Raw genomic sequence first — 24,420 nt, forward strand, 5'->3', positions numbered from 1 at the left:
CCTGAGGGGAAAGCGATCCACAGGAACCATCTGTCGCCCTCCCCACTGTCCAGCCCCCCAGCCCTGTGCTCCCTGGGAAGCTCCTTCAGCCTCACCTTCTCTGCCTCCTGCTGCTGAGAGGGGGCAGGGGCAGTCTGCCCTCCCTGGCATTTTGCTCTGGAGATTTTAGGGAGGTGACAAAATGCCTGAAGGAGAGCAGAAGAAAGAGGCCTTGGGGACATACGGGACTCTCGCAGGAGAGCTGAGCATTTCAGGGGACCCATTCGTGAAGCCACCCAAGTCGAATGAAGGTTGGGCTGGGTGGCTCATTCAGGGGTACAAGGTGCCATGGGTACAGTTACGATGGCCTTTTTCATTCTAGAAGTATGCTATTTTTCTCCCCTTGTGTCCTGGAGGGGTTGGTGGGAGACGGGATCATGCCCAACAGCAGCCCAACTTCTGGTGGACTCAGAGTGGAAGGCTACAAATGGGAGTCAGGGCCAGAAAAGCAGGTGCATGCCAGGTGTGTCCAGAGAAGAGAGCAGCGGGTGGCACCGGCAAGATGTCCTTGTCCCTCTCCTTCCAAGTGGCCAGCCGTCTGTAAGGAGACCTTGGATGATCATGCAGAGTCTTATTCCTCATGGAATTTCCCCAGACTAGCACCCATTGATGTAAAGGTGCAGTGGGGAAATCAGCCCCCACCCTGCCCAAGTGACCACAGTTAACGTCAGCGAGGAACAGAGGGACATGAAGCCTCTCCAAGTAGGACACCGTAAGGGCACACACATCACCTGGGAAGTGTTTGGGGTGAGAAAGCATGGCCTCAATTGAGCCTCAAGGAATATCAGACAAACCCAAATTTTTTAACTTAAAAAAAGAGGAACTGTGCTCTTCTAAAATGTCATTATCAGAAAAGATGGAAAAGCCGTGCAGATGTTCCAAGCTCACAAGAGATGAAGGATAATGAGTACAGGGTGAAGGACAAAGAGGGAACAAAACATTCCGAGACCGTCATGTGGTGACGGGGACAGGGGTCTGCGAAATTGCTGAGGAACACTGCACTGTAAGTTTTAAGCGAGTGAATTGTGCCTCCAAGTTGTTTTAAGAAAACGCAAAGGGCCCTGATGACCTAATGCAAGGCCAAACCCCGGACAGGACTGTGTGGTCGGGGAAGAGGAGGTGGTAAGCTGTGCCGGGTAAGCTGGGGATGCTGGGAGGCATCTCACCCAGGGACACTTGCTGACCTTTGCTGACTGTGCTATGGTTACCAGGAGGGCATCTCTGTTCACAGGAGATGCCCAGTGAAGGATCTGAGGGTAAAGTTCCATGACGTGTATAACTTACCCACAAGAAATTTAGAAAAAAAGTGTGTGTGTGTGCATGTGTGTGTGTATACATGTGAGTGTGCGCATGCGTGTGTGTGTCTGTTTGTAGACAGACCAAGGGAGGTAAAAAGCAAAGGATAAAGCAGAATAAAATGCATCTGTGGATGAATCTGGATATTAGAGGCACATATGTATCTTTGTATGATTTTTATTTCTGAAGGTTTTTCTGTACATTTGAAATTATTTTCTAAGAAATATTAATGTTCTTTTCATAAATGCACATTCCTGAACCCCAGGTCCCTGAGCTGACTGCCTGGACCTGAGGGACTCCAAACCCCCCTGTGCTCTGATGCTGAGGTCCCAGCCACCTGGGGCCTCTAGTCTCTATGCCCAGGCTTATGCCGCCCCCTCCCTCCTCAGGAGTCTTGACAGAGCATGCCAGCTTTTCACATTTTTGCTCCTCCATTGACTTTAAAACTTACATTCCAAACCTTTTAAATATGTTAGAGAAAAGAAAAAAAATGGTATATTAGTCCCTCCCAGGTAGCCAAGTTTCTCAGCTGGAGGTGATGCTACCCCCCAGGGACAGTTGACAACTTTGGGAGACAATTGCCACAGTAGGGGGTTGTCACTGAATCTAGGGACGAAGGCCCAGGCTGCTGCTGACAGCCACATTGCACAGGCAAAGAACCATCCGGAGCCAGTGTTGAGAGTGCAAGGCAGGGAAGCTGGAGCACAGGCCCGTCCCCAGACTCAGGCCCCAAGACTTCGTCACACTTGCTTCCCCATGCTCCCTCCCTGAGGTCATTGTAGAGACACCGGCCATCACGTCATTTCACCCCTTCACACTTCAACATGCCCTTCTGAAATAACACGGGCAACTTCTTATGGAACTCCAGTGCCATTGTCACACCCAGCCAAATCAATCACAGTTCCACACGGTCACTCAATGACTGGTCCAGATTCAAATAATGCTCTGACCTGCGGAGAGTTGGAATGTGCTCATTTAATGTTGGCCATATCCACCCTTATGAAAAGTAAAGATCACTAATGCAATATTTTATCCCTTTTCTGGATGGATCCACTCCCTTGGTCTTTGAATGGACAGAAGTGCACTTAACACTTAATTATTTTCTGACCTCGAGAAGCGTTGATTAATTCAGTAAGCCTGCAGCAGGTGATTGTAGTGTTTTCTCCATGAAGCTATTAGGAGGGATTACTGAGGCAGATCATTGTAAATTACATTTTTCAGTCATTAAAATTGTGCCTCCCTCCTCTTCAACATAGTTAGCTATTTTTTTTCCCCCAGACACATGGAAAGGTTTCAGCTTTTAATGAAGAACTTCTTTCTGGAGCATGCTTTTAGAATGTGAGTTTAGTAGCACACATGATGTCATCCCAATTCCCAGCTTTGCGTGCAAGATGGTCGTGTGAAAATGAAACCATAAATCCCATCTGAATTCTAGTTGCTGGGTTCTTTATAGGAAGTATTCTTCAATTTTCCTTTTTTAAAAGAAACCACAGCATTGTCATCTGAGGAGCAGATCCGTAGTTGGAAAGCCAGAGATTGGAAGCAGGTCTGACCCAAGTCCATCGGAGAAGTGAACCTTTGTTTGGGGTCAGTGTGTGAAGCAGGCATCTGCTTTTGCCCTGTGTCCAGGACATAGTAAGACACAGCACCGGAGAAGCCACAATGAGAAGAGAAAAGGTGCTGTGGATTTGCTATTGCCTGGCTGCCAGCAGCTTTTAAAATGTGCTCCAAGGAGGTAATGCTTTGGAGTGGCTGCGCAGCTGTGAACTCTGAAGTTTTCATAAATGTAATAGATTACCGCTTCAATCAAATATGAACCAGCTAATCACCCTGTCGTGGTTTTTAACTAATTTTACAATTTGAGACCATGATGCTTATTAAAAGTCTCTTTTTTTTCCCATGACCCAGAGTAATATTTTGTCCCGTATTGCCTCACTAAACTAAACCCACAAGGTAATTCATATTGCTGTAGCTTAAAAATGGTGAAAGTAGCATAAAATATTCCCGACCACTGTTCTGACCAAAGCACTTAAGTGCTTGTAGAAAATTAGCTGTTAGAATTAGTTGACCCCTTTTGTAACCTACAGGGCTGGAATTGAATAAGAAATTAAGGCACTGTGAAAAGTGCTCATTCACCCTGGGAGAGCCCATATGGAGGAGGGAGCTGGTTCAAAGGCCCAGCAGTGGGAATATTGATTGGGGTGGCTGTCATAGAAATCCATCAATGGCCACTGTCACCGGCCTGTCCTTTACTAGTTCTGCTCCATGGTTTTTAGCAGCATTTGCTCTAAATGCAAAAGCCCTTCCAGACTTATTTTAAAAAACAAAACCCAGCCCAGTTGCTGATGAGGCCCTAAATCAGCTTCAACTCTGAGCACAGCTCTGGGAAGCGGACTTTCAGCTTGGGTATTGTGAGTTCTTTTCTCGGTGGTTTCTTTAAAACAAGGAAAACAGAAGAACACTCTCCATAAAGAACCCAGCAACTGGAATTCAGATGGTATTTATGATTTCATTTTACACTTTCATGTTTTACAACCATGTGTTGTCTCAAAGACACGTACTTTTCTTTTCCAACAGCCATCTTGAAGGTGATGGTACCCACTTAGTGCTGGCAGAAGTGGGTGGCTTTTTTGGGATGTCTCTGAGCAGGCAAAGGCCTCCCAGAAAACAAGAGGTGCTGTCACTGGTGGCTCTCTGTGCCTGGGTTTGCATTTGGGGGCCTCATTTTTCAAAAGGAGGAAGTCATCTATTCTGAAACCCAAGCACATAGCGTGGTAGCCTCAGCAAGAGGATCTGAGTCATTCCATCGGCCAATTTAGAAAACTCTAGAAAGTGACGGTCCTTTTCCCTGCAGGAAAACACCCGTGGTATCTGTCTCTGGCAGGGATGGCATGGAAATTTGCAGAGCATAACTGACTTTGAGTGAAAAGGAACAGATTTGATCTAATACACATTCTACAAGTTTGGTTCGATGTAGGTCAGTTTTTTAAGAGCGCCCAGCTGGCCAGTCTGCAAGTCAGCCTGGGAGCCGGCTGGATGGCTTCCGAGGCCAAGAAAATCCCCTCTGGCCTCAGAACACCATTTAATAAAAGTCCTTCATGGACCAGCGTGGGTGAGGAACATGCAGCTGAAACGCTGCCAGCCCTCTGTGGAAGCACTTACCAGGCCCCAGACCTGAGGCCTCCCGGCCTCCCAGCCCTGGCCACGCAGCCTGGCGCGAGGGGAAGCTCCAGGATCCAAGCCTGGAGCTAAACACTAAAAGGTGTTTTGTTTGATGGTTCCTGATAATACGCTTAAGTGTTGTTATAATGCTAATAATTAAGAAAATGCCCTTTGAAGACATATATTAAGTTTGTATGTTTTTATTCTACAGTCTGAGCTAAAGGCCAGCTATGTTTGAAGTATATGGAACTTTTAAGCATCAAAGTATCTTCCACCCATCAGAGTTTTTGTTTTTTTTTTTTTGTTGTTGTGGATGGTGATTAATTTTTAGAGTAGGGGGGAAAAACCTTCTCATACCCTAAAGTTATAGCAAACCAACAATGATACTACCGTCCGTGCGTTCCTGTGATGTAGTCTTCTCATTCTCAATTATCACATCCACCCCACAAATGTTCATTGACTACTGTGAAGTCCCAGCACTGGCATAAAGACTGAGGATGCAGACGGGCTACTAAATGGCCTTGATGGGGACGTGAACCTCAAACAACCCACAGAGCAGGCAGAGAAGGAAGGCCCATGGCAATAAGTGCTCACAGGATGGGTAGGGCCCTGGAAGAGAGGCAGACGTGGCGAGCCAGAGAGCAGTGGGCCTGTGGGAGAAGGGTCACAGCAGCTGGCCCAGCTGAGGAAGAGGGAAGGACTTCGGGACCAAGATGAGAAAGCGGGAGGCCTTGGGAGCCTCAGGCAGCCCAGGGGAGCTGAGTTGGGAAGGAGGGGCAAGGGCTGTGCCCACGGGCAGGCTGAGCCTGACTCCGGTTTCTGTGAGATGCAGTGCAGGGTTTTAGGTGGAAGACCAGCATGATTTGAGTTTTTTGCTTTAAAAACTGCTCTGGCTGTTGTATGACAAAGGACAGGAAAAGTACGAGAGTGAGCACAGGGTCTGGTTGGGCTCTTCTCAGGAGGGCAATGGTGACCTGGACCAGAGGGAGAGGGCTGCAGAAGGAAGCAGCAGGCTTACGGTGGCCACTGCTCGGTCCTGGGGCAGGCGCGTTCAAGCGGTCGCATCCGTTCCCTTTACAAGCGCTCACAGGCAGGTGCCTGCATTTGCTGTGTCCACAAGGAAGCTCCAGCATGAGTCAAACCCTATGCCCCAAGTCGCAGAAGAAGAAAACGGCGGCCCAGGTCTGCTCTCAGCCGCGGGGCTGCTTTTGGCTGTCAAAGAGGGGGTTGAAGGTGGACTTGTCGTCTTGTCCAGATTTTATTACTTGGAACTCTCTCTGCCCAACATTCTGAAGTTATTAACTGAAAGCCTTTGGGATCCAGAACTGGTCCCAGAAGTGAATGAGGAAGACCCCAACCCACGAGGACAGCACTGAGCCCAGCTGAGCAGCCCATCCCTCAGCGCCAATTCCTCTGGGCACCAGACCCAGTATTCAGCCAGGCAAACTGTGTTCCCTAATGATCAAGCAAGACTGTGTTGACAGTAGAAGGCGTGATTTCCTCTCACAAGGGTACGTGGGCAGAGGCTGGGCGGAAGATGTGATGTCTCGGCATCTAGCAACCACTGTCCACTGCCTCTTAAGAGCTGTGTGACCTTGAACACAACACCTCTGGACCTCAGTTGATACGTCCATCAAATGGCCATTACCTGCTGCACAGTGTCTTTATAAAGGTTTCAAGAAGAGCCGTTATAACAGGTCCCAGTCCATCATAGTTAGTGTGGGTGCTCAGTGAGCAGCGGCTCATAAACACCACTCCCAATTTAATGCGGGATGGACTATTGGACCATGGATGAAAGGTTCACTTTGCCTATAGGCTCAAACCTACTTGCATATTTTCAGAGATATTTAGATTATCTAGTAGTTATAGATTATGAAATAGTATAAATACAAATGGGTGTGGTTCTTCACTTGCATGATTTACTTTATCATATGCCTTCATGTATGGTACAGTGTCAATTTTTCCTGTCCTAATACTCATAAAATGACCATGTGGGGCACACATTCTCCAGATTGGAGGTAAATAGAATGGAATCAAATGAGCCCTGATTCATACGTTCCTTATTGCTTCTTTCCATTTTGACCTATGGCAATAAGTGGGAAATAGACCCACCTACCCAACTAGAAATTCTTCATTTCTGCCTACAAAGGTAGAGACTGCTAAGTCATGTATAATTGTTCACTTAAAACAAGTGTGCAGGAGTGGCTTCTTTCACTTATATTGATATTCTCCAACTCCATCCATTTACCAGCAAATGCCATAATTTCATTCTTCCTTAAAGCTGAGTAATATTCTATTGAATGTTTCATTTTCTTTATCCATTCATCAATTGAAGGATACCTAGGTTGGTTCCATAGGTTAGCCTTTGTGAATTGAGCTGCTATAAACATTGATGTGGCTGTATCACTGTAGTATGCTGATTTTAAGTCCTTTGGGTATAAACCAAGGAGTGGGATTGCTGGGTCAAATGGTGGTTTCTGAGGAATCTCCACACTGCTTCCCATAGTGGTTGCACCAATTTGCAGTCCTGCCAGCAATGTATGAGTGTGCCTTTTTCCCCCACATCCTTGCTAACATTTATTGTTGCTTATATTCTTGATGATTGCCATTCTGACTGGGGCAAAATAAGCCAATCCCCCAAAATTAAAGGAAGACTCATATGTGGATGCTAATTCAAAATGGGGGGGGCATTATGGAAGAACAGAGTTACCTTAGATTAGGTAGAAGGGAGTAAAGGGAGGGGAGGGGAGGGGAGTGGGGATAGGAAGGAGAGTAGAATGAGACAGACATTATTACCTTATGTATATGCACGACCGCATGACTGATGTGATTCTACAACATGTACAATCAGAAAAATGATAAATTATACCCCATCTGTGTACAATATATCAAAGTACATAAATGCATTCTACTCTCACGCATAACGAATTTTAAAAAATTAAAAAATTAAATAAAAAAGATTATGTCACCCATGGGGGGGAAAAGAAGCAGGCAGGAAAGGCCAAGGTGGACTAAGTGGACGTGGGAGTTGTGCAGGCTTAGCACAAAAGGTTGAGCTCTGAGGTCGAACACAGTGCCAGCAGTGTGGCCCTGGGCAGGTGGCTTACCCTCTCCTCACCTCTCTTTCTCATCTCAAAACGAGCACTACCAGGTTGTTGTAAAAGTTGAATCTAAAGCTTGGCTTAGTAAGAGCTCAAGCCATTTTTAGCTCCTGCTGCCCTGTAAGAGCCAATGGTTATTTCTTTAAATGAAATTTCTGAAGCTTGAGAGAAAACCCTGCATTACCTATACTAGCAGAAATGTGGCAGGGGACAGCGTGCGCTGACCTGCTGAACTGCTAACGCTACGCAGCTGTGCATTCTGGGAGAAGTGGCAGGGATCTTATTTACCTGTGGGAACAGTGGTTATTGGGGTTTTGACTTTTCCTCTGTGTCTACAGCCCTGTTTTTTCTTAAAATTGTGTTACTTTCACTTGATAAATCTCATACTTTGGAGAGAGTCATAGCCCATCAGTATGAAGCCACAGTCCTGCAAAAGGGGAGAAGTTACCAGAGGTCTTGGGGCCATGTGGTGCAGCACCTGGGGCTGCCGAGGCAGGAGCCCATCACCTTCACCAGGTTTCATGTCACAGCTGGAGAACAAAGTTGACAAATGAACTCCAGAAGTACATCCTCTGTGTCAGAGGTGGCATGTGTGAATAAATAAAGTCATCTGGGCAGTCCCAAATGACAGCAATGACAGCTTATCTCAGCCTAGATGCCCATGACTTAATCCAAACCCCTGTGTATTTGTGACTTGTAATGGAAGCAGTATTTTAAGGAATTATTTTGGAGGAAACTTAATTGTCCCCTACAGTTTCCAAAATGCTGTATCAACAGTTTTATTTATTATAGTTTTTGAAACTAAATGAAAAAGAGCTGGGCAAAGGGAGCTGCTGCTGCTTCTTTTATCCCAAAGGAAAACCAAAAAAAAAAAAAAATGTTTTGATCATTTTGAGTATTTTAGTAAATGGAGAATAACAAAAGAAATGGAATGTAAATGCTCCATTGTTCTCACAGATGTGCAGTTCTAAATAGTTAGGATCCCAAAATGCTGAAATTATAACCAAAAATAATCTGAATTTTGTGAGTAAATTGAATTGAATGCAAAGAGAAACAGCAGAAGCCCATTTTCGACCATTTGTTCCAGCATTGTGGAAACACTGATTGCAGAAAAATACAGAACATGACTCGCAGCTGCTTACTTCTCAGGCCTTCAGAACCACGGGCCACCTCTTCTTTGGGAAGGCAGTGCTGGCCAGTGGCTAGGAAGGGGGGTGGGCTTCAGAGCCTGACAGGCACATTCAGTCCCACTGGGCTGCTCTGTGCGGCTTTGCACACGTGGCTCACCCTCTCTGAGTGTTCCCTCTTCCTATCAGGCCAATGCTGACAGTCATCCCTCCAGTGCATTTAAAAACACAGGGGACAGGGGCTAGCACTCTGCGCAACGACAGACGAGTAGGAGGGCCATGGCAGTACCAATGACAATGACAAGCTGCAGAGGTGACGGTGGTGATGCTTTGCTTTGCCTCCCCAAATCATGAGCCCAGAACATAAGCTATTTGCCAGGAGATGCTAATGTCCTCCACAAGGAGAACAAGAAGTGTGTATGTGCTGGGCTCCATGACCACACCTGTGATCCCGGCAGGAGGCTCATGAGTTCAAAGCCAGCCTCAACAACTCAGCGAGGCCCTGAGCAACTCAGTGAGACCCTGCCTCTAAATAAAATATAAAAAAGGGGCTGGGGATGTAGCTCAGTAGTTAAGCACCCCTAGGTTTAATCCCCAGTACCAAAAACAACAAGAACAGAAAACTAAGTATACATATTTGCAAAGACCAAGTTCTCAAAGAAGCTGAGACAAAGCTGAAACGAGCCAAGAACCAGCTCTGATTTCTTTTTCTTGACTCTCTTTTCCCCCTCCATTTCCTGCCTCAATGACTGGTTTGTAGTGCACTGTCTGAACCCTCTGCAAAATAGTCCAGGTGATCCAAGACAATAGCAGGAAGAGGCTGCGATTCCAACCTGTCGAGGGTTTTTGATGAAAACCAGAGAGAGGTCCTCAGAGAAGGAGGCCTGCGCAGGGTGCACACGGGCTCACCTCCTGATTTTTTTCTCTAAATTTATTTAGCTCAGATTCAGAAATAGATAATATTCAATAGAAGATTCACTTTAGTAACTAGGAAAATACTGATCATGGTTTTTAATTCTGATTTTGGGTGCGTGCCATGCCTTGTTAAAGCTCTGAGCAGTTTAGCCCTCAAAGGAGAACATCAGTAGCTAATACCCGCATTCTAGTAGGAGAAAACCATTACCTAAATTTATATATGAATGATTTTGTAATTTGCAGAATAATAACATGTGATAAAGTGAATCTTCAGCAGAGAACCAGGTTGGGTGCTCTGAATACCAAATGGGTCATCTCAGAGGGAGAGGCCACCAAAGCCTGCGTGTCACATATGATTTAATTGAAAAGAGGATCCGCAGTGCTTGCTGGTGTTAATTGACAAACCAGGACTGTCTTATGACACTTCCGTATGAACATATTGCTCAGAATAATTAAACCCACAAACCATATGTATGGTCTTCACAGAAATAATAGGAAAATGTTGACAAGCCATCAATGAATTCTTTTATCATCTAGGTAATTGATGCCAATCTCTGCCTTTTCTTTCTCTGCTTTGCTCATTTAAAGAGTTCCAACATAGATAACAAGGTGTCGGGGTTGATCTGGATGACCTGAGAGCATTGGGATTCTGGAAATAACGAGGTAGTGCTGAGAGGGTCCCCGCCCAGCCCCTCCCCCTGGAGGATCAGTGGAGGCCATTGGAACTGTGTTTCCTTTATGTTTAATTGATCCAATTAGTTTGGGTGCACTCTATCCAGATGGAGTCGCGTTCTACAGTAACGAATCTGTTTGTTCTAGTTATGTGTTAAGCCATCACTGAGTCACCACTGAGCTAGGTGGGGGATAGCGCTCCTGTCCTTTGGCTCAGCTGAGTGGGGAAGAGAGAAGCAAACAAGAAATCGTGTAGAAGAAAGTAAGTCCTGCTGCACAGCCTGGTGGGCCACAGGAGAAGAGTGAGTTCGCTCCACGGTGGGGGATAGAGAAAGGCCCCCCCCCGAGGGCTCCTTTCTGCTGTCCTGTGCAGAGGGGAATAAAACGTTGTCACTTTCATGAAATTCATCTCATTCAAACTATATGACTAAATTATATAATGGTAAATGTAGAGAAGGATCATTTCAATATTCTAAAAAATCAACTTGGAGGTCATTTTTGGGGGGAGGGTCAATACTCAAATCTTTTCAGAAATGGAAAAAAAATAGAAGAACTTTACCTGCATCATAACATCATAACCCAAATTCTAAATGATGGTTCTCAGCCATGTGCACCCAGAGACTCTGAAACAAGAAGTCACAGACACCTTGATGGACAGGCCAGAGCTCTTCCTCATAAAGGAAGGGCAGCCCAGTGTCCCGCCTCTGTCCTCACTCCAAGCGGCTCTCTAGACCTCACACTTAGAGCAGCAGCTGCTGGTGGACATGTCTGAGCTCATGATCTCCGCTCCTGTCCCTGGCGACATCCCTAGGCCCCGCTGTCCCATGTGTTCCAGTGCTGTGCCCTACAGAGTTCTGCTTCCTGAGAGCAGTGTCCTGGGCTCTCACACCAGCCTCCTCACTAACCTTCCACTGTCTGTCTTCCCTCTTTATCCTCCAAAGTCTTATCCACATGGGGTCACAGTGGCTTTAGCTCTAAAGCTGCTGGGTGTCCAGGTCACTGTGCATAAGGGCTCCCTATGGCACAGCATAAAGCCAATGCCATCTGAAGGAGCTGACCCCAACTTCCCAGCCCACTAGCCTGCTGTGCCTGCTCCTCTGTGCCTTTCTGTTGCTGCTGCCTCTACCTGCACAGCTCTCCTCTCCACCCCCCCCCCCACCTTCACCTGCCCAGTGTGGTGACTTGTCCTTCCCGACCCTGGGTCAGGACTCATGTGGTGCCCCGCTGCTGCCCAGGGCTGGCCTCAGGCTTGGATGCCCTCTCTTGACTACCCGTGAGTTTGGGGCATCTCTGTTATGAGCTCTAACCGCTCTGGCCTGTCCTTCCCATTTGGGGAGTCCTTGGGTATCTTTTTCCCAGTGTCCAGCACAATAAGCACTGGTGAAATGAGACTGTTTAGGTGATCATTTGTAACAGCAAAACAAATGGAAAACAACAGAGTCAACCGTTCAAGTGTGTTTTACTTCCTGGTGTCAGGAGGACAGAATGCCTAGTTAGACCAGCCCATCTAATGAGCCTAGAATAGGAGTGTCTCATAACACTGTGCCTTCACCTCCTGTTTCCATTTGCTGACACGAGAGAGTCCATCTAACTGTCTTGCTCTGTGGGGACATCTCGGGATCACTGCTGTCCTGTTTCCACGCAGCCCCCGTCCATCTGCCCTTCTCAATGTTCTCCAGGGGCCTCTGACTTCCCGACATTTTAAAATTAGACATGCCTCTTAGAATGCCTTCTGAGCACCTTCTGGGCTTCATCCATGTCACTGGAGAAGGACATGGGACACATGTCACTCAGGAGGAGGGGACAGTCCTGGGCATAGAGGGGCAGCATCTGTCACAGTCCCCTCAGATTCCCTCCTGCATTCATCCATTATCCACTCAGTAGAGTTTACCCAGCACTCAGTGCCTGCAGCAGATGTCAGAAGAGATCCCTTGACCGGCTTGTAGTTCCACACCGTCGTTAAGGGCACAAGTTCTAAAACCAAATGCCACCTGGCACTGCCACCTGCAGTGTGACCACGGGCAGGTCACTTGACCTCCCTGTATCCTCTTCCTCCTTTAAATCAGGGTTAAGAATAGTATCTAACCCATAAAGATAGAGAGATTGCGGATCGAATGAGATATAACAGGCTTAGCAAATGTCCGGCCCAGAGTCAGTGCTCAGCAAGTCATAGCTAGCATGGAAGGGAGGGACCGCAGCAGCCTCTCTCAGGGCTGGGGGACGCAGCGGTGAACAGAGAGCACCACCCCATGGTTTATATTCTTGTTACAAATAAACAGATGAACAACTCACATAGGAATGCTGTTTGGAAGACCAAGGGGACTCTGTGACATGGGGTGGTGGGGATTCCTCAGATAAGACATCAGGAGGCCCTCTAGCAAGAGAGCACTTACACCAGGCACCGGAGAGGAAAAGGAGCCTGGTCAGGAAAAGCCACATGAAAATCAGGAGGAACGTTGCAGACACAGGGCACGACAAACACAAAGGCTGTCGGTGGGAGAGGGTCCGAAGTGTTCTAGAACCAGCCAGAGGCCAGTGTTGGCTGGGACAAATGTAAACCAGAGAGAAGTTTGCCCTGGAGCTGAGGGTGGCAGGGGAGACCTTTGGAGGCTGGAGCTTCATCTGCATGCGCTGGGAGGCCAGCACGGGGCTGTAACGTGCTCTGAGCCCCACCCCGTGGGACCTGTGGAGACACAGCTGGCACGAGGGGGTCAGAGCAGGCATCGGGGCACATGGGAACTTCTTGGGGTGGGTTCTGCTAGCAGGCTGTGGCTCCTGCCTCCTCTTCCCTTGGACGTGCCTTTAAAAGAGGTAGAGTACCTGCGGGCCTGGTCAGAGGCCCCCGGTGGACGGCTCCGTCCTACACAGTGAGTCCCTCATGCTGTGATTCACGAGTCTTGTGAGTGCAAAGCAAGGCTCCAGCAGGGCTAAGACCCGAACGACTAGGTTGTTAATAACACACGAGATAAGTCAAAGTGTGAATCCATAGTAAGTAACACCATAAGTAACGATATATTTTAAACCGTACTGAATTCTTCTTGTTTTGCTGTGGTCTTGAGTCTGGCCAAGTGTTCTGAGGCCACTGGGGCCCCATGAGTCTTGTCCCCGTGGGGCAATGGTCTCTGCCTCCTCTGTGCCTCCCACGTGTTCCTCTGCAGGTTCCCTCCCTGTCCCCTCCCTGTCCCCACCTTCCCAGCCCACCCTTTCTGCGGGTCTCCCCGATCAGGTCCCAGCCCCTGACTCCATTCCTACCTCTGCTTCCCCTAAACACCACCTCTGAGTAGATCCAGTCCGTCTCCCTGCCCTTCTCACACCCTCCCCTTCAAGGGCACCGGCCTCCCCCACCTTCCAAGGGGCTTCTGCCCAGTGGGCAGCGGCCTCAGCCTCCCCCAGCCACCCTGCCCCCCTCCCTCTGCTCCTGACCATCAGGTAGGGCTCAGTCCCCTGGGAATGGGCCTGCCCAGGGGGGTCCTGGGCACTCATGGAGGAGGGGAACTTGGAAGATGAGGTTTTAGGGTTCAGACACAGCCAGAGAGGCTCATCTTCTCCAGCGTAATTCCTGGACTCCTGGGCCGTGTGAGAAACGAGGTCAGAGGAGAATCCGGTGCCTTGGTCAGGGAGCGTGAACCATGGTGTTTTGTATTTTTAGCACAATCTTCTCAAATATTCACTGTGAAGTGTAGAGCAGCTCCGACACACTGTGAGGGTCTGACTTCAACCAGGCCTGTCCCAGCTGCATTGAAATCCATATGAAAGAGAACGATTACATTCAGTGAACTTGGCTGGGAGAGAGGCAGGGAAATCTGACTTTGGGGGAAAGTATTCCTCGTCCATTTGTGGGCACGTTCCCACTTCTGTCCCTCCCGGCCATATCTATCCGATGCTGGTTGCAAGACCTTGAGCCCACTGAGCCCAAAGAGAGGGACTTCCTGAACAAGGGCGTCTGTGAACCCCAGAGGACACCTGGACAGTCTTCCTCCTCCTTTCCTTTCTCACCATAAGATGACAGCTTTGTGTCCCTTACCCGTGTCCCCTGGAAGCAGGGACCAGGAAGAAGGCAGCTCTGTGACCACATTCCAATCCTTGAGAATAAGAGAAAAGACCTCTTTCCCAGAAGCCCCAGCTCACAGCGTGATGCAGGGGAGCTCTGTGATGGGCTCAGCTTGGGTCACGTGTTCTTCCCTGGCCTGGGAGTGGAGTGACCCCCAGCAGAAGCAAGTGTTGTGAAGAGCATTCTCTGAAGTCAGGACCCAGCACACAGCACCATCACCCTCCACGTGTACCTCCTGCAAAGCCCAGAATCTAAACCACCCTCAACTCCTCCTTGCCCAGACAGATAAAGTACAGCTTTTGATTAAAGCCCCTTCTTATCTTGCACCACCCTGCTTCCCCAAATTCCAGATCCTTCAGGTGTCCTGACCCTGCCACCCTGTCTGGAGGTCCCTCCCCCTCCCACCTGCCTGTGCTGACCGCCTCTGACTCCAGCTGTCTAGGCCAGCAGAGTGGGCAGCCCCTGCAGAGCCTCCCGGCTGTTGCCCTCCCACCCTGCAGCCAGTCCCCAAGGAAGACAGTTTCCACCCTGGGACAGCCCTCCCCACTGATGTGTCTCTGTCCCCTCACCACTTTGCAGTGTCCTCAAGAGCAGGGACTGGTCTTATTGACTTGGAATTCCGGCAGTGAGAAGGGGCACATAGTGGGTGCCCAAGGGAACACTTCGGTGTTGGTGTTGAATAGGATAAAATAACCCACGTAATTGAAGAAGTTGAAAAATCATTTAGAACCTAAACGGCTTGTGCTTTGCCGTCCTTGACAAAGCCTGGTGAATTGCATGCTGTTTAGGATAACCAGGGCCCCCCTCATCCGATTTTTCTTAGCAAGTCAACATTTCCGTGTGTCCGGGTAGTTTTCCTCCCCGTCCTCCTACGCCACTATACCACTGCTGACTGCACTGCTCTTCTAATCTCTCCTGTGAGATTTCCACACCGACACCTGTCCTCTCTCCTGAGGGGGCACGCAGCGGGGGCACTTCTTTTTCCAGCAGGTGGCTTAGACATTAATCACAGTCCCCGACCCTCATGACTTCCTGGCGCCTTGTGTCTCCCAGCTCAGGACCCAGTCTGTGCTATTCATGGAAGAGTGTGCGTGTGCGTGGGCACATGTGCCAATGAGCTCGTGTGTGCACTGGAGGATGAGGTGGCAGGAGTGGGGGTGGCCCCACACGCACCACAGGGGATTGTTCAAAGCACACACGTCTGAATCAGCCCCCAGCGTCTCCTCCGAGTTCTCCCTGACGACCTGCCCCTGTGGAGGCCTTTGGGAGCCTTACCACATTATCTGCAAAACGAGGAGGTCAGACCCTGCCTGCAGCACAGCCTAGAAGCTCACACACACGTATCATTGCAATTTGATGTTCATCTTTTATGTTGTTTTTATGTCTCTACAGGGGCCTCATTGCCAGTGGTTTCACGGAGACCCATTATCTGCAAGACGGTACTGATGTCTCCCTCACTCGAAATTACACGGTAATTCCTTCACTTTAGACCACCATAACTCTGTGCTGTTGAATCTGTGCTTAAACTTTGGAGCCATTTTATTCTGAGCAGAATCACAAGGGTCCCAAGAAGAGTTTGTACATCCCTTAATGTTTAGCCATTCCTTTATCACTCCAGAAAAATTTGGTTTTGTCCACGTACATGTCAGAACAGCTGTGGAGGCTTTATGGCAGGGCCAACCCTGGAACACCTTCGAGGCCTTGGGGTGTTCATTTGAGTGAGTCCTTTTTAGAAAACCCAGCCAAAGTCAGAGATCACCTGCAAAGCAGTCCTACCTGAGCTGAATTTTGGTGCATTAAACTTTAAAGTTCCTTAAAGAAATTTAAGAGAAAACTAACTGACTCTGCTTAACTTACTATAAATGCACCCACAATGTTGATAGGATTCTATGTCAAGAGTTTTACTGCGATATGGCATTGATCACCGCCTGATCAGCTTTTCTGATATTTGAACTTTTACATGTAATGAGAAAATGCTCATTTTATTTGTTCCTTTAGCGTTTATTGTACATCATCTGCGTGTGCATATGGCCCCGTGTGTGAAAATGGAGACTCAGAGAGGAAAAGACAAAGTCACTGTCCTCTGAGGATAGGACGTTCCCTTGCTCTAAAAGCTGTGGGGGTTTGTTTTAAAAGTATGTGGTAGAGTCAGGCTTTACGTTTGCCATGGAAGTGCTGGCAGGTCACCGTCATTGTCTCAAAGGCCTCTCTTCTCTGCATGTTGCCAACACCTTTCTTTAAGTGGGTTTGGCACCCAACACTTATGAACTGGCACTTCCCCCTCCCAGGAACACAGTGGGATACGCTGCTGCAGACCTCCCAGCCTGCATTGTTCAGCTTTCTGTTGCTGTGACAAAATCCCTGAGAAAATCATCTTAAAAAGAGGAGGATGAATTTTGGCTCCTGGTTTCAAAGGTTTCAGTCCGTGGTTCTTGGCCCTGCAGCTTTGGGCCTGTGGTGAGGTGGAAGGGCGCGGCAGGGAATGGGCGGGGGAAGCTGAGAAGCAGAGAGATCAAAACGGGGCCTGGTACAAAATACTTCCTTCAGGGCACACCCCAGGGGCCTGTGTCCTCCTGAAGTTTCCACCTCCCAACAGCCCGTTCTGTTAGGATTCCGCCAGTTGATGAGTATATTGATGAGGACAGATCCTCACCACCCTGTCACCTCCCAAGGTCCCGTCTCTGAACACGGCTGCACCAGGGACCAAGCCTTCACTATATGAGCTTTGGGGGACCTTGCAGATCCAATCAACACAGCCCAGATGAGACCCATAGCAATCCCGCATGGAACATGAGCATATAGGAGTCGTGACAAAGTCTGGTCAGACTTAGAAGAGAATCATGGGAGTCCTCCAGAGGGGAACCAAGAGGGGAAATGAGCTCAGAGCACTGGCGTTGAGTGGGGCCAGGGGACCCCAAAGGGCTGTTCAGGAACCAGAGGGAGAACCTGGTACGTGGGACAGGGACAAGAGAAGTGGACATGTGTGGCTGTGAGTCTCGAAGAATGTGGCCCCCCAGTCTGTGTTTAAAAAAAAAAAAAAAAGGAAGAGAGGGAGAGATAGACAGGAAGAACCCTCCAACCACAGAGGGGCACGAAAGAACTGTCTGCCAGGTATTCTGAATTGAAAAAAGATTTCCAAAAAAAAAAGGGAAACTGAACCCCATCTAGCTTGTGTGCATGTTGGGAATGGGCTGGGCCCGGGTCCAGAATTTTAATACCATCATCAGAATGGAATTCCCAGTCAAGATCCTGACCTCAAAGCGGGTCCCAGATCAGTGAACCCCACGGCCCACGCTGAAGCCAGCCCCAAAGTGCTCCAGGGGGAGGTTTTCATGGCCCAGACGACACGAGATGCCCCGGCAAGGAGATAATAAAAAGCGCCATAAAAATAGTAAGGATCAGCCCCAAGTCCAAATCACAAACCAAACAAGGAACACAGCCCCTGTCAGCAGGCATCTGTGGAAAAAGAAACAAGAGAGTCAGTGCTTCCAGGAACACGAGATGATAGAAAAACCAGGGGAAACAGTTAAGAGGACAGAGCAGGTCTGACAGAAGTGCCACCATTAAAACACGTTTTAAAAACAGGAAAGAAACAAGGTTTAGGCAGAATATCCTGAAAATGTGCCTGAACTGAAGAAAGACATGAATCTTGAAGAAAATGCACCAAATCCCAAGCAGGAACAAAGGTGAACCCCCTGTTCCAGGATGGGTCACAGAGAGACGGCGGAGCATCAGGAAGGAAGCCCAGAAACCACGTGGGACAGACATTTTCTGTTGAAGCAACCGTAGATTCCCAGCCACGGCCATGGAACTGAGCTTCAGGGAGCCAAGGATAAATCATTGTCACCCTCAATTTTATACTCAAATGAATTTACAAAAATAAGAGTGAAATAGACATTTTTATGTAAAAAGGAGATTTACTTCTCTTCTAGCCTAACAAAGAATATCTACCCAAAAAATAACCAACAAAGAATTCTTAGTAAGAAGCGGGGAGCTGGGGTAGGATGTCAAAAGCAATCATAAGCAAAATAATTGCATGTGAATAAGTCCAGACAATCCATTTAAAATAATAATTAAAACAGTAATGACTAAATTTGTTGTTCTGAAACATGATAAAAAATAGATTCAAAAGTTTAAGAATTTCCATTGTTCTGGAGGATAATAGACAAACTAATTAGATTTCAATAATTAAAGTATGTCTTTGGCAACTTTAAGCATAACCCTTTAAAGAACAGAAAGGCAGAGTATAGAATTCCGAATAATAATGAATAAAAAAAGTGCATCCATCAGTAGAGAGCAGGAAAGAAAGAAGAGGAGAAGAAGAGCAGAGTGAACAAAACAAAATAACAAGATAAAAATGAGACAGCATATTCATCTCATTACTGTTCGTTAAAATGAATTATCTCCTTAGAACTTAAAATAAAATCCAGCTGCATAATTTTTACAAGACTCACACCCCACCCCAAAAACAAAATGCTTGTGACAGGAAAGGAATGGGAACAAGAAAGGACTGATGAATCTCAGCCCAGGAAAGCTGCCTTGGTCTAGGGACGTCAGATAAGCTCAATCTTGAGGCAACCATGTCACCACTAGGGACCAAGGAATCACAATGTCCTGATAACAGAAATCACTCAAAAGGGCGGACAAGACCAGGAAACTATAGGTACCAGCAGAAGAGTCTCCAAATATGTTTAAAAACAATTAATCTAGGTTAGTTAAAGGTTTTTATAAAATCTAATGACCCCATTAAAAACTAGGTGTTGTGGGCTGAATCTGATTTCCTTCTTAGTTATGTTTACTTAAAGAAAAAAGAGAAAAACTCCTATATCAATGGAACTCTTGAACTTAGCAATTTCAAGAGAAAATTCTCTAAATATACAGTTGATATAACTTATTCATAATGCAAGACACTAAAAATACCTTGACATTCTCACAACAAAACAGGAGACTTAAATATATCTCTCTCGGAAATGGAGATTTTTAAAATGAGCAGAAATTACAAGAGGAAGACAAAAGAATTATGAGAAAGCATTAGTTAAACCAAAAACTGCTCATCTGAGTATGTTAATAAAACCATTAACAAAACATTTATGAAATTAATCAAGGAAAAAATTCTCAAACAATTTTAGGGATGCTAAGAAGGATACAGCTATTGCTAAATAGAGATCCTTACAATCGTGAGTCTTTATCAACATACTATTTTCTTAAAAATGTAAATTGTTAAAATTGGTTCACAAGGAAAAAGAAAAATTTTAATCTTAGTATATAAAGAAATTAAATCGAGTATTTAAAAATTCTACCCATAAAAATAATACCAGGTGAGTTTTACCAAATCTATAAGAAATAAATAGCTCCTGAAAAAGGAAGCAAAGTTTTTAAAGTAGAAGAGGAACTAGCAAAATTAGAGAAAGAATAAATAAAAAATGAATCTTTTGAAGTATGAACATAGTTGCAAAAATTACAAGAAGTATAAACTCTCTCCAGCGTATATGTTAAAAATCCTTTAAGAAGAAAGCAAGGATCCGTAGCATTGATCTATCTTAAAATGTCATTCTGTACATTAATAGCTTCAGATGAGTGGTGTTATTATGCTTGGTGCTATTTCTTCTACTATAATATTATTAGCAATTATACTCTTTCATATATAGGTTCTAGTAGCTTGTGTGGGTGGGGATGTTTCTGGTGTCTCCTCTCTGCCCTATAGAGCCTCACAGAGCATCTTCATATAAGAGGTTTTCAAAAAATGATTCACCTGGCCATTTCAGCATCTGAGGTGATGCCATCCGGAATTCGTTCACGTACCCATTCATTCACCCAGAGCTCATGGACATGGAATAAAATGTATCCTCAGCATTAATCAAGGAAAAAATTCTACTAGAGAGGCATGGCATTTGAAAGACATAAAAACAAGTATGTTTTAATGCACCTGCTATGATAAGAAGTGTGTGCAAAGGAACAGTTTTAACTCCTGGGAGTCAGTTCACTGAGGAAGGGACATTTATCTGGCTGTATAAAAGTGGGTAAAGAAGAGTGAGGTTGGCATGAAATCCTCAATCCTGAGGAGTTTGGACTTTCTCTTACTGGAAGTCTGGGAACCAGGAAGAGGGCTCACACAGCAGAATGACGTGTTCAGTTCTGTGCTTCGGGGACTCAGAGCAGAACAACAAGATTGGGAGGAACATCACAGACAGAAGGCAGGATTTGTCAGGGGCCTGCTGTGGTCGATGAAGAGTCCGTCCATAGACACAGCCTGGTGTAGACAGAACGGTCCAGATGCTTAGAGGATCGTGAGAGGTCAGGCCTGGTGGTGGGCGAGGGGAATGTCAGCAGGAGGGTGCTGCCTCCACCTAAGCCGGGAGAGGGGCAACGTGGTCCTCACTAGTGCCATTGAGAAGCAGCTACTGGCTGGAAGGCAGAGAGGACATGAGCCCTGGTGTGTCTGTGTCAGAATGGCAGGGACAGTCAGGCACAGGACAATCAGGCAGGCAGGTCACCACAGGAGAAAGACGGAGGCCAACCTTGGATCTGAGGACTCACCTCGTACATAATTGACAGTGCCACAAGTTCACACTTGACTTTCTATTTTTTTTTCTAAGATCTTATTTAAAATATATTTTTAGACTTGGCACCGAGGCTACCTCCACAAAGCAAATTGTTATTCCAAAAATTAACTGAAAAAGGAGCTCCTAGAGGAAGCACCTGTCTGCCGACAGGTTCAGATCCTCCAAATACGCACTAGGGCAGGGAAGGGTGCTCACCGAACGTGACAGATCTAGAACATGTAAGATGTGCTGCTAAAGTTATTTCTGCAGTTTTCTGTTTTCTGCTTTAATCTGCCTTATTTTCTTCTTAAGCACCAACCCTCCCTCCCCCCACACACTGCTTCATTGCTCATTTGAGAGGAAAAATGCAATGGGAGTAAAGAAGCAGCAGAAATACAGGGCTCGGTAAACGAGGGTCCAAGAGCGGCGGTTCTGTTTTGGATATGGATTGCAAAGCTGAAGTCTGAAAATCAAGGTGTCTTAGAATACAGCCAGGATAGAAGGTTCCAGAATCTTAGTAGCCACCATCTTCATAAGGGGAGCTCTGTACTTTTCTGTGATTGATGCACATACAGCGGCAGGGGTGTCTCCTTCTCCTTATTTCTCCGTGAGGTGACTGTGAAAGCCTCCTTCCCCAGGAAGGGTCCCAAGGCATGATCTAACAAGAGTAGATGGAGAGGGTACCAGAAATTGCCAGGAGCTTCCCTTCTTTCCAGGCCCAAGCTGGTATCCTCTACAGAATATGCCCCAAGCCCCTTTGCAAAGGCAATGAAGCCAAAGCTGTATTCTGTTCTTCAATGGACTCCTTGAATATATATCCTCAGTAGGTGAAGCAACTGGAGAAGGGATTGATTGACACCACCAAGCCCTTGCAAACAATAGCACATTTGCTTTTCTATTTAGAAAAACAGTGGCTCTTCTTTCCACCCAGCAGCTACCTCCTCCCATGCCTTGAGTGCCACCCCAAGCCACCAGCCAGGTTACTGGAAAGATGAGGCGTGAACAAGAGTATACTCTGCAGAGCCCCCGGCCTCAACAGCTGGTCCTTAAGCCCAGGCCAAGGCCTGGCCTTGCTGTTGGTGCACAAGAGACAGATGCAGCCTGGGCTTTTGTTCTTATTGAACCAGGCTGGAAAACAAAAAGAAATTTGCTGACTCACTCATCCATCCTCCACAGTCAGCCCCTACTGCGTCCTCCTAAAAGTTATATGTAAAGTAAGAACCACTTTGGCTACAGCGCATTTGCCGTTGTTGTTTTTAATATTTTAAACATCAGTGTAAGCTGTTGACTCAGAGTAGTGGCTGATTTTAATTTTGGAATTGATCTCTTGTCCCTTCTCTCTGTTACCCTGACAGGATAAAGTATTTGTGACTTTGTCCTTCACTGGCCACATGTAAGGGAGGATTATGTTTCATATTGTCACTTCTAATAATGCCAATGGGAGACAATACACATGACATTTGTGCTATTTAAATCCCCCAAACAGCTCTGGGGAAGCTGGAGTCCTCATCCAGGGTGACCCCCAGATGCCCCCAGCCCTGGTGGAAATGCTTCTCTGCAGTTAACTGAACCACAGGCCTGTGCCAGGCCCGCGCCTGCCGCTGAGAGCAGCAGGGATTAGAACCAGACTAGGAGACTCACTGGGGCCGGGAGGAGACCAGCATCACCCAATAGCCACAGCAGAATCCCCGCGGAAGACCCAGAAAGAAAGGTCGAGGGGGGCGATTCCGGACCTACGGGTCACGACGGCTGAGTGGCAGAGAGGACCCACCAGCCAAGTCTGAGGGTTGAGGAGACATGAACCAGGAGAAAGAGAAACTTCTAGACCCGAGCAGAGTTATTCCGGGGCGCGGAGGCTGGGTGTGGGTGTTGACAGAGGCCTGAGTGTACAGGACTTGGAGACCACATGACAGACTTGGTCTTGATAAAGGAAACATGGGCAACCATTAAAGGGTGTCCTCAAGGGGGTGTAGCAACCACATGGGGCTCTGAAAGGACACCTGTGGGTGCAGCGTGAGGAGTAGTCAGAGCGCGGGATCAGGCAGGTCCTGTGGGAATCCCTGGTGAGGGGAGCTGCCCAGGGCCAGGTGCGCAGAGATGTAGAGGAGGGAGAACGCCCACTGTGCGTGTGACACCACCCAAGGCGTTCCGTGTCCCGGGTGTCCCCTGTGCTTGTGCTTGGGAGAAAGTAGTGACAGCATTTGCCAGGAGAGATGTCAAAAGGGACCAGAGTTAACCAAGGCTAAACCATCTGGGAAGGTGGGTTCAGTATTTTGATGGAAATGGTTGATGGGTGACAGCCTGGGCGTTTCCATGGCAACTGCTTCCTGGGAAGCAGCAGTACCTTGGGCAATCGGCTTGGACTCCACATGTGAGACAAATGGACATTTGTCCATTGCAGCTAGAGAGCCTCTGAAGAGAAGAGGGGAGGTTCTGGAAGTGACAGGGAAGCACACCAGGCGTGAGCCGGCTCATCATCACATTCCAAGGACGGTCTGAGAGGCGTGGGCTTCCCATCACTGAGCTCCACGCTCCTTCCCCAGCTCTTCCCGTTGCCCCCTCTCTGACCACAAACCTCCATGCTAACTCCTCTCCCCAGCTTCCCAGATCCACAGGACTTCCGCCTCCCCCGCTCACCCTGCACCTCAGACTTCACATGGAGATGCCTTGACCCCCACTCCACCCACTTCCCACCTCACCTAGTCTCAATCCAGACTCCTCCTGCCAAATGACCCTTCTAAAACACGCATGTCATCACTCTTACATTTTTACCTTGATCCTCCTGAATTACCAAAGGTTCCCCGCAATGCCTTCTCGATCAAGTCCAAATTTCTAGACTCCCCATTGACAGCGGTGACACACCCACCTTTCCATGCTTGCATTCAGTCACCCACCGAGGAGCCTGATGGGGTTGACGGTGTGTCCGTATCACAGCTGATGTCTGTGAGGAGCACGAGCGCAGGTCCTGTACGCAGCCCCTTCAGAGGTCGACTTGTCCATCCTCACCCCAGGTCAGCCCTTGCTATTTTATACCCCGACCAGGAAACTGAGACATGGAGAGTAAAGTAAGTAGGCCACACCCACAGCTAATGAGGGTTCCAGCCCTGTGGTCTGACTCTAGAATCTGAGCTCCTGGGCGCTGTGACACGCTGCCTCTACTCGCCTGGACAGAGCAGGGTGTCGTGCTGTGTGTCTGTCCCTGGTGCTTACTGTAGCAAGTCTGTAAAGTCAGTGGTGAGGACTCGGGGGCAAATGGGGTTCATTGACCAAGGGAGTCCCTGGGGAGCGTCCAGGGGAGAGCAGAGGGTGTCTGACTGAACAAGTCCTGGAACAGGAAGAGGGGAGAGGCCGGAGCAGCCCCCTGGGAATTCACAAGTATGTCGTCATCGCTGCAGGGCCCCCTGAGCTCAGATGGGCAAGGTCCCAGGGCCTCTGTGGTGCTGTAGGAGAGTGGGAGGGGGACATGCCCCTTCCTCAGGGAACTCACAGGCTGACAACAGATGGCAGAGTGCGCT

General features: G+C 47.7%; 1 protein-coding gene across 1 annotated transcript in view; it reads left to right on the plus strand.

Moving 5' to 3' along the window:
* Positions 1–24,420, plus strand: part of Adam12 (ADAM metallopeptidase domain 12) — a 309,534-nt gene that overhangs the window by 179,775 nt on the left and 105,339 nt on the right. Inside the window, exon 4 of the mRNA XM_027930183.2 lies at positions 15,756–15,834. Within this exon, the coding sequence (XP_027785984.2) occupies positions 15,756–15,834 (79 nt within the window). The remainder of the gene's footprint in view (positions 1–15,755; positions 15,835–24,420) is intronic.

This window comes from Marmota flaviventris, chromosome 4, assembly GCF_047511675.1.
Source record: "Marmota flaviventris isolate mMarFla1 chromosome 4, mMarFla1.hap1, whole genome shotgun sequence".
Classification (NCBI taxonomy): Eukaryota; Metazoa; Chordata; class Mammalia; order Rodentia; family Sciuridae; genus Marmota; species Marmota flaviventris.